Source organism: Physcomitrium patens, chromosome 1 (genome assembly GCF_059467195.1).
Source record: "Physcomitrium patens ecotype Gransden chromosome 1, ASM5946719v1, whole genome shotgun sequence".
In the NCBI taxonomy this organism is placed as follows: domain Eukaryota; kingdom Viridiplantae; phylum Streptophyta; class Bryopsida; order Funariales; family Funariaceae; genus Physcomitrium; species Physcomitrium patens.
This window is the reverse complement of record NC_143410.1, coordinates 10,135,283-10,146,283: the sequence shown is the minus strand read 5'-3', so window position 1 is coordinate 10,146,283 and position 11,001 is coordinate 10,135,283. Positions and strand designations below refer to the sequence as shown.

The 11,001-nt window shown below is 35.2% G+C and overlaps 1 protein-coding gene across 2 annotated transcripts; it reads right to left on the bottom strand.

Moving 5' to 3' along the window:
- Nucleotides 1-310: 310 nt before the first annotated feature.
- Nucleotides 311-2,320, bottom strand: LOC112282029 (uncharacterized). 2 transcript variants are annotated; one of them, XM_024519151.3, is made up of 3 exons: nt 1,889-2,320; nt 1,523-1,611; nt 311-1,246 (listed from the first exon to the last, which is right to left on the bottom strand). In XM_024519151.3, the coding sequence occupies exons 1-3, from the start codon at nt 1,977-1,979 to the stop codon at nt 881-883; spliced, it is 546 nt and encodes a 181-aa protein (XP_024374919.1). In that variant the 5' UTR covers nt 1,980-2,320; the 3' UTR covers nt 311-880. The 2 variants fall into 2 exon arrangements, with proteins under 2 accessions (XP_024374919.1, XP_073395206.1); XM_073539105.2 differs by having other exon boundaries at nt 1,877-2,294.
- Between the last annotated feature and the right edge of the window lie 8,681 nt (nt 2,321-11,001).

Sequence of the window (11,001 nt, the reverse complement as noted above, 5' to 3'; positions counted from 1 at the left end):
TGCATCATTCTGATCACTTCGATGATACAAGTACCGACTTTTCACCCTAGTAAATGAGACCCTTATCTGCTAGTAATTGAGATCCACACAAACAGTCCACAGAAATGGAGGCTAAGGAAGATGTGGGAATTATTTTGGAGACAATCGCAAGCTGCTGTGTTGCAACAAAAGCTGAATGGTGACAAATCACGGCGTCGAAGAAAGTGAGGATAGGCCAAATGAGATGTACACCGAGGCCATGTCAGTGCTTGGTGAGTGGACCCGGGGATTATATTTGCAGGAAACACATCACGACAACATGCTGAGCACATTTCTCAGGTTGATGGGTGCCGCAAACTCAGCCCTCTCAGATGCGAGGGATGCGACTCTTTGAAGAATGTGAAGTTTGAGAGAAAAACAAGTGTCGCCATTGGAGGCTGAGTAAGATCGTTGAGGTGAAATGGGACACATCATAACAGACCACAGATTCTAGACCCAAAACTCATCGATCACTGCATGAAACCCAGATCTACAGCAACGAGACCAGTAGGATGCAAAACACGAAACCTACGATGCAATAAACCTTGCAGTTTATAACCATAGAACTGACAGGACTTTGTCTCCAATTGCAACTTCCATGTTGTCAGTGCCTGATGCGAGTTCCTTTGTGTTGGTGATTGGCGAGGATTCATTCTATCTGTGTCAATCTCCTAGCAAACAAAATCTTTGTAACTAGTTTCATTCATGACCTTTACATTGTTGTTACCCACTTCGGGCCCAGTGTTGTCTCCAAAATGCTTTACAAAAATCGCGACTGGTGGAAGTTGTGATGTGAGGCACCGAGACTACTACGTGCAGCAATATTAGCTCTCCTCGACGGATTGAGGGATGAGGATTCCTTTTAGGGGAAGATGACTTGAGACCGATTGCTGTTGTGCAAAGGATTCGGTCCAGTGGGGACCATGCGATCGGACTGGAAAGTGTTTATCACGGACCTCCGAGGAATGGCTCCATGAGTGGGCTTGGCTCCAGGTGAAACATCCCTGGCGCGCGTTCTCGGGGGTCGGCCTGCTAGTTCTGGGCTTGGTCTGATCAGGAGTTTTCTCTTCCCTCTGAAGTTGATCACTCGCCTTTGAAGCTGCACATGAGATGGGGGCGAGACGTCGCCTTGTATCAGCTTCCGCGTCCACTGAGGTCTTCGGGACCCGCGTCGCAAGGTGACTAATCTCCACGACTCACAGGGTGATGGTTCGACCTCGGTGATTGTCTGCAGGGGAACGCAAAACTGTTAACGCAATTCATTCGATTACAGATTTAGACTACTGACGAAGCAAATGAGAAAACGCAGTGAGCAATGCGCCAGTGCCGACTATATTTTTTAAAACTGCTTGAGGATATTTAAAAACTGCATTTACTCATTTCTTCATGCAGACAGTGGAATTGAAACCAAGTTCAAATATGACTAGATCTACGCAATTCTTGACTTCAGAGTGAGTCATGTGGGATTCAGTTGTTGTGAAAAATATGCCCGCATTAGCAGTACCGTGAAGGTGGGACTACCCCCCGGTTCATCGAGGCTCTCTTTCTCAACCGCATCTGAACGCGCGTGTTCCTCTACGCCGGCTACAAAATCTGATCAAGCAAACGGATGGCCTCAGGAACAACGAATACCAAAAAAAGAACTACTTTCAGAATGATGAAGAGAGTACGAGAATGGGGTTTAAGGGGCGAACAAAGCAAGCAGACCACAAAGTAATCCTGACGTCGGGCGATGATTATGAAGAGTTTCAACCACCAATAGTGGACGTAAAAGAAAGACGAAATGAATTTTTTCCCACTGTTCCATTCTCTAGTTAACAAAAAACAAAAGTTTGAGGCAGCAGTGAAGCATGCATACATCGTGACTTACTAGGCGTGGATTGAAACAGCGGCTGACCGAAGGTCATGAGCGCCACTAACGTGAGTACCAGCAGCAATGCAAAATTCCAGTTCGTCGCCATCGCTGCTGATTCACCACCTCAAGGCAAAAACTAGGATTAGCAGTGTCAGGGATGCAAATCCTTCCTCTCTACCGTCGTCGAAGCTCGATCTTGATGAGTGACCAGGGAAACTGATGATCAAGGTGGACACTGTTTCGGTCTCTCTACTGGTGGACTCGGGGTAATCCTCTCCGAATGCAATTATGCAACACATTTAGTCGACTGTATGAGTTGCGATAAAATACAGATATCGGCATGGCACTAACTCTTGGAGGCAGGAGCTCGTTACGCCATGCTGAATCGGCATGATGGTAGGTAGAAGTAACACCAGCTCAGCGTGGTTGACAGAGCTGCGGGCTTCAGCGCAATTGTTACGACACAATCGGTGCATCGCCCGACCAGATTCTAACACAAGAATTGCGTACACGGCTCACTCCTGACACACGGAGATCTCACACACTGGAGACGGGGGGAGGGGGGGGGGGGGGGGGGGGGGTTGTCTTTCAAGTAAGGCAACACCAGCCTATCCTAAGAGAAGATTCGGCTTTCGCCCGAAATCCTACCCCAGGATATCATGCAATTAAACAAATTATTAAATTATATATCGTTTCAAACAATCCTACGGAAAAGGAAAAAAAAGATTGGACCCAAACAGCGCAAGCTTTTTGTCACTGATAGTTGCGATAGCAACATCAAAAAACGTAAGCAGAATGCGACGCCACATCTGACGGGCAGCAGGGGCAGAAAGAGAGGCTCTGACATCAAAACCCCGGCAGATCTTCTCTCCTAACCAAGAGAAAGATCCCCGGTCCCAGATGTTGAACAACACCTTGCAAAGCCGCGCGCTATCTGTACGACCCTAGTTTCATTCTGCCTTACAATGCGGCCACCTCAACACTACACTCATGGACAGAATCCGCCACAATCTGGTGAGAAAGCCCAACCTCAAGGTGGTGAGGGTACAGCAGCCGGCAGTCCCTCAATTTACGTTGAACAAGATGAATTCCAGTCAAAGTTTGAAAAACACAGAAACTTTATTCCTCAGTCCTCATTCTTACTCATCATAAGAACGAAGCATTTCGTCTGTGTGGTGGTAATGGTGGGTGCTTGGCCACCGCCAGATCTGGCGCCAAGGCCACGCTGGAACAATCCACCCTCCAGTGCTCACTCACTCACTCATTCACACACGGACACAAAGGAAAAAGCATATTTGCGATCCATCGCACAGACTCATGGGCTCATGGGCTCTCTCTCTTTCATGCCAGCGCCTACTTCTACTTCTTCCTCCTCCTCCCATGAGAAAACGTGGCGTCGCCATGATGAAGCGAATGATGGGGGTTTGATGCGCCTCCGCCGAAATTGAGCCTCTAAACTTGGCTTCACCTGGCCTACGTTACGTTCACGTAGAGCTGCTGCTGCTGCGGGGGTCTGGCTGGCTGGCTGGCACTTTCCCCAACCCCCCCCCCCCCCAACCCCTCGAAAATTTCTCGCTGCTTTTGGGAGAGATCAAATTCTCCTACGGTAGCGTCGGACAACGCGCAATAAGCATGCAGCTCTAGGAAACGCGCTTCGTATGAATCATCGATTTTTTCTTCTAAGATTTTTTTTTTTTTTTTTTTTTCTCTCTCTCTCTCTCCTTTTGCCTTCCTCCTTTCCTTAGATGAATGTATATTTTTACTCGTCCGTCTTGTCCCAGACTTCCTCTCGTTCTCCCCTTCACTGAATCAAGGACCGCCATCTTTGCAAATTTTCTTTCTCTCTCTCTCTCTTCTCTTTTTTCTCTTTTTATTTTTTTGGTTTTTTTTATTTTTTATTTTTATTTTTATTTTTTTAAATCCCATATCTTCCACAGAGGCTACGATGCCTCTGCGTAACGCTGCAGGCCCAGCGGCTAGTTTGGCTCTGCCACTCCTCCTGCTACGCCTCCTTCTCCCCACATTATGCCAAAGCCATGGCATGGCAGGACCACTCCCTCCACGCCGCTGTGAAGGAGTGCAGAAGGGCCAGCAGTAGCCCAGGGAGCGTGTATGTGTGTGGGTTGTGGATTGTGGGTTGTTGTTGTTGTTGAGTGTGTGTATCTTTCCCCCCTCCACGAGACCAAAGTTTTTTGAAACACCCGAACAGCTCGCATCGGTAGTGTCGGAGCTTGACATTGCGGCGAGTACAAGCCCAGGGATATATATATATATATATATACATATGTGTGTGTGTGTTCAGTAGGTGTTGAGTCCCAGTGAATGGAGAGAGAGTAGAATGCTTGGTAAGTGAGACAGACCAGTTGACAGCAAGCAAGCAAGCAGGGCCTGGTTGGGAAAAGTTTTCTGCTGCCTTGTGTGCCTGCTCCAGGTGAGATTGGAAGCCTTCTGTCCTTCCTTTTTGCTTTTTTCCCTTCCTCTTTTTGTATCTTTTCTTTTTCTTTTCATTTTGGTGATGGAACTGGGTAGATGGGGGTATGGGGGGTGGGGTTGGTTTGTGTGGAAGTAAAGGGGGGCCATGTGTGGGGTGTCGGTGATGACCTCTATATTACTCCACTTTACTCAATGCAGAACGAGCAGCCAGAAGAAGAAGAAGAAAAAGCTTGAAAGAGCCGGATAAGCTGCAATGAGATATTTGGCTACTGCCACCATCGTATCCTCTCCCACAGCCCTCCCTTGAGTCCCCTTCAAGCTTCCCCCTAACCTCCACTTTCTTCCACTTTTTCACTTTCACCTTTATTCTTTTTAACTAATGCTTATTATACTTTTGTTAATGGTCTCCGTTGTGAGATAAGAGGAACAGGATTCAAACCCCTCATACAAAGTAAGTTGGCCCAGGTTCATGTAACAAATCCCTCAGAAGAGGGGTGACTACTACGGTCAGTTCCGAACTGAAACCGAGGTCTGGCAAAAGCAACAAAAGCAGTTGTTGTGTGTTGTCTTTCTCTCTGTTTGAGTTTCACTTTTTTTTTTTTTTTTTTTTTCTCACTTTCTCTTTTTCCTCCGGGCTGGGCCGGGGTCGACGTGGCGCCCGGGCAGAGCCGAAAAGCTGAGGTGGCGTTCCCCACTGTCGGGCAACGTCCACGACACTTACGATGCCTTGGATGCCTCCCCTCGCCTGCCCGACGACGACGATGATGCAGGCGCCTGATCTAACGAAATGGCGTGCGGACGAACGAACGAATGAACCAAAGGCTAGACGAATGAGTGGACGAACAGACAGACGGCAATGTGTCTCCGTCGCTACTCCTTCGCTGGAGCTCCGACTGATTTTCACTTGGTTGCATGAACACTTTGGTTTCATGACGATAACTCAACAAATCTTGGATGGAATTAAAAAAAAATGGACATGTTATTTTATTCAAAGAACATTAGTTTTTTACTTCAAATGGATTTGATATGTGTCTATATAATATTATATACATATATATATATATATATATATCAATCAATCAGATATTGCTAATGCCACCACAGTTTTTGCTAATGCTATTACAACTTGCTATCTATCACATATCATCACAATTATTGCTAATGTCACCACAAACTGTCCTAAACTTGTATTTCACATTATAATACATTTTTTGGAATAAAGAATACACATCTATAAAGAATGTGTACTTTAATTATAGTGGTGTGTACTAACAAAATTCCATAAAATGTACTGTGGTATGCAACACAAATTTAGCATAGCCTATAGTGATATTAGAAAAACTATAATGACATGTAATAGATGAAAAGTTGTGGCATTAATAACACCTTAGACAGATAGATAGATAGATATATGTATATATATATATATATAGATATACACACACATTTGTGTGTGTGTGTGTGTATATATATATACATAGATATATAAGTAGTAAAATTACTCTCTTTGAATTATTTTATATAAAAATAATTTTTAAGCATAAAAATAAGAAAAAATAATTTAATATTTATTTCTATTTTAAATTCATAAAAATAATTCTTATAAAAATTATATTAATTATTTATCTAAATTTTTTAATTTTAAAATAAAAATCATAAAATAATTATAGTAAATTAATAAAATATTTATTGATATTATTAAGTCCTCAAAACACCTCTTTTATCATCTTAGAATTAATATTTCAAGCAAGTCTAGAATACCACTTTTACATTCATATTTTAAATATTCTATCTAATTTTTTAATTATAATACTTTCAACTTTATAAAATTGAACTTGTTGATTTTTTTACTCATTAAATTTAGTTTTTTCTATTTAATAATAAAAAAATTCTAAATATTAAGTATTAAAATACACAATAATTTATTTTTATTACTGTGTTATAATTAAAAGTATATATATTTATATTCTATCAAAGCTCTAATCAAATAAAAAAAATTATTTAGTATAAAAAAATTAAAATTTTAATAGTGGTATAATTTCATAAAATTAAAATTACTATAATAATTATAAAGTAATTAATAAATTTTGTAAAAATATTAAAATTTATTTATGATTATTTTTTAATAAATTTAAAAATATATATTTATATATTTATATTTATATTTATTTATATCTATATTTATATTATTTTTAAATAAATAATAGAAAATATATATTTTTTAAAATAAATAAGTAAAAATTATAAGCATACATATATTTCTAAATATTCTATTATGTTAATATTGGCATAAAAAATCACTCATTAGATTAGTTAATTTGTCATATAATGATTTTTGAGAATATTTTATAAAATTTTCAAAATATTTTCATTCTAATTTAATTTTTTAAATTTCTAAATTTCTTATTATTTAGTATTTTTTTATTTTTTATTAAAGGTATGCATCTAAACATATATATATATTTAAAATTATAAAAAATAAAAAAATAGAAAATACATATATTTATCAAGTCAGGAGATATAAGAGTATATAAGGAATTAAAGAAACTGTGACTTATATTACAGCATAAAAAAGTCATTGAAAAAATAAAAGATTGCTTTAGTCTTGCTTCTTTAATATATATATATATATATTAGTTGGTAAAAAAGTAATAGAGAAGCTTTCTTTATATTTGTTGAAGAAAATATTATCTTTTTAATTTTTTTATATTATTTTATTATAATGGGCACTAATCAAAAATATAATTTTTTTAAAAATTTGAATAAAAATTAAAATAAAATTTTACAAAATTTACATTTTTATAGTTAAAAAATACATAAATAAGAAAAAATATTTTTAAAAAATCAATAAACAATATACTAATAAAATTTCAATTAATTTTTTTTCAAAATAAAATCTTTTTTTATTAAATGAAACATTTTTTATCTATCTATTTGAAAAAAATATATATACTATTTATTTATTGGTACTACAAAATATTTATAGAGTATGTAATTCCTATTAGATATAATGTAGAATAGGCAATTGACATCAGTGTTGTAATAGAAAGAGTTTGCTTCAAGAAAATAATAGACCTTTGTTTGCTACTAATTGCTCAAAGAAGTTGTAAGTTTATAAAATACAAATATTATTTATAGAATATCTTCAAGAAGACAATTACATAAAATATATAAGTCTAAGATGCATAAGAGTACCTAAGATGTGACTAGATATCTTAAAATCACTTCTACTCTTATGGAGATCTCTTTTGTATATGTATTACTAAATAACTTCTAATCTAACTATCCAATTGGATTCAAAATTCTCCACAAGTTAACTTATAATTTTGACTACCTCCATACAAAACTTCAACTATAAATTCATTACAAGATTTTGAATATCACCTAATTTCTAACAAATTTTAAACATGTCAATTTCTATGCACCTATATACTAATTCCATCATATCTCAAAAATTAAATGTTTAAATACTATGAGTTTTTTATATATAACTTTTTAACATAGTCATCTATACTTGTGGAAATTTTGAGCTAAAAACTCATCCAAAAACTTAACATATGGTCCAAAACAAAACCTCTATTAAAAACAATTCACTTACGAATTCCAATTTTAAAGTACTAACTTCTAACAACTCTTTTTTTCTTATTTTAGATTAAAAAGTATCAATTTTTTATATAAAATTTAATTCTTTAAGTGAGCTTTTGAACCTCACTTTTTATTTCCTCGATGCCTTGTTACAATTTTCTATATACTTAAAAGAATAACAATAAGAACCAAATTTACACTCTAACTTCAAACAATTATATTTCTTTCACTTACAAATATCAAATTATATATTTTTTTCACTCACTTCTAATCCAAAACATAAGCTTTTTGAATCCAATCTCCAAAATTTGAGTGAATTTTTTGCCTCAAATGGTCTAACTTATCTCAAATAGGCTACCTTAAAGAAGTCTCAAACTTCAATGTAGTCTCAAACAACATCTTGAAACTCATTAGACATGATTTTCAACCAATAGGAATGAAATCCTCTATCACTCACCTTATCCATTCACATGAGATGGCCTAGGAGTCAAAATATTATATTTTTGATACCAAAGCCTTCTAAACCCCTTACTAATAAATCCTATGACTTCTCTCTTTAATTATAAAATTTAAAGTACAAATTTAAACAAATAAGTTAAGTATTTTATTTTTATTTTATTTTTATTTTTATTTTAATTATACTTTAAAATTTTATAATATTTTATATTATTTTCACATATTATATCACTTTTTAATACAATGTCTACTCCCTCTGAACCTATATATCCTCCAATATGTGCCAATCTAACTATCCATGTCTTCTTTTTCATCTCCATCTCTTTGTACATCTTCTATTTGGCCTAGATCTAATATTTTAACATCTAAAAGTTTATTTGAAATAAATTTGTCATTTCTTCTCTTACATGACTTAATCTACTTTTCAGCCACAAGTATATTCAACATTATGTCATTCAATTCATAAATCAAATAAGTAGCATTGTAATATATTGTAACCACAATATATGGTCTTAACTATCTTTGAGAAAAATTCTTAAGAGTGTTATGTTGATATTCTAAACTACTATCAAATATTAACACTTAATCTCCAACTTCAATTAGTTTAGACCTCAAATGATGGGTTTTGTCAAACCTCTCTTTGTTGCTCAACTTGCTAGCCTTTAGTTTCTCAAATACAATCTCTTGATCTTTAGATAAATTTTCAAGCTACCAAATCTTTTGCTCTAATAATCTATTTCTTATCATTCTATCTTCTCAATCCAACAATATTCAAGTAGTTACAAAATCTTCTATATGCATAATTGACTTTTGGTGCAATATCAACTCAATAGGTATATAACTAGTAATAGTTGAAACATGACCCCTCTATCTTAAGAGCCTAAGATTCTTTTAATCCACACCAATATAAAATCTCATCATAAAGTAAGATAAAATAGCCTAAAATAAAACTGAATAGAATTAAATAAAATAGGATACAAAAGAAAAAATTAAACAAACAAAAATAGAATAAAATAAAATTGGATATGAAGATGCAAAACCAAACTTTATTAAGAAAGAAGGTCCAAAGCCATATCTGATTAGATGCATTGAAAGGCCTTGGCTAATCCTATTTATACTTGTTTTACTACCCTAGACTTTCTAAAATGTTCTTAGATGATGGATCTTACTTGAATAATCATCCTAAATTTCTTCTAAAAGGTTCTATGATGGACCCTATATGGTCCATTAACCTAGCTCTAATTCTAAAAACTTCCATAACTTCTCAAACATGGTTTCAAATATCTATCTCTATGTGTCAACAATACAAATATCTTATCTATATCCTATTACAATTAATTCTTTTCTACTAATATGGAATGTCCTTGTTTTATTTTTGATGGTATCTCCAAATTATTTCTTGGCAATAGATGAGGTTCTATGTAGATTCTCAAGTTGTATCATGGATGGGATAATCTTTCTAAAAAACTTTGTATTGAAGTTGTAGATGTCCACTGCCATGGCAAAGATAGCAATGCTCCAAAATGTTGTCTACTTCATATTCTTGTTAATCATCAATTACAATTGGTAGTAGTGGTGGTAGTAATTGGTGTCAATCCGGAAAGCATTTTGACTTGGTGTAGAATTCTTTCAGTTACAAAATATATAAGACTAAATGGATTTGAATATGTGGCAAAAGCTTGAAGAAGTATATGCCATCAGAAATCACTACAAAAATATAAAAAGGTCCAAGCCACTAATGTACCAATTTACAGATTTGAGTTAATGTATCAAGTGGCAAGTTGACATTCAAAAGTAAGAGTTGATCACCCTCCTGATAATACAAAAAGGTCTTATATTATTGGTGGTTATCAGTGTACTACTTTTATTAGTTTTATGTAGTAAAGAGATAATATTATGCCTCTTGTAAGGCCATTATAAGCTGTTATATAAATTCCTTTGTTATTAGGTTGTTGATATTGATGGAACAATAAAGAATTATTAGCATAATCGGATATTGACTAGTATTAAAGAAAAATGGTGAATGACTAGTACTTGCTTGAATACTATCATTGTAAGCAAACTCCAAGGGCATTAAGTATTCATCCCAATCATTATGTTGAATTATCAAAATACCCATAACATAACTTCTAAGGTCCAATTTGCATGCTTTGTTTGCTTATTTATTTAGAGATGAAAGACTGTAGACATAACAAGACATGTGCTTAGTAGCTTGAACAAGGCTTGCCAAAAACTTCTCATAAAGCGTGGATCTCAATTCAAAATAATGACACAAGGTAATCTATAATAACAAAAGATAGTATCAAAGAAGATTTGTATAAGTATTGAGGCATCAATATTTGAGTTTACGATGGCCAAGTGAAATTGCTTTGAAAATTTATCCACAAAGATGGCAACCATAGTGTGATTGTGAGGCGTCTGTGATAAATATGAAATAAGATTCATAGTCATCTCATTCTAACATGCCGTAAGTAGTAGAATTGAGTGCAATAGTCTAGGAAATATTATGTTATGTACTTTATTACATTGATATGACTCATAGGAGTGTAAAAAAGCTTGAATATTATAATCCAAATTTGTCCAAAACTATGTCCTTGAGATCCATTCTAGAGTCTTTTCTTGCCTTAGATGTCTAGATATTGAGATGTCATGTC

Excerpts from the sequence above, each read along its gene's own strand:
- LOC112282029 (XM_073539105.2), bottom strand. The coding sequence starts at position 1,979 with ATGGCGACGAACTGGAATTTTGCATTGCTGCTGGTACTCACGTTAGTG. Across the intron at positions 1,612-1,876 it reads CACGCCTAGTAAGTCACGAT|ATTTTGTAGCCGGCGTAGAG; the intron begins GTATGCATGCTT and ends TTGCTTGATCAG. Across the intron at positions 1,247-1,522 it reads GGGGTAGTCCCACCTTCACG|ACAATCACCGAGGTCGAACC; the intron begins GTACTGCTAATG and ends GTTCCCCTGCAG.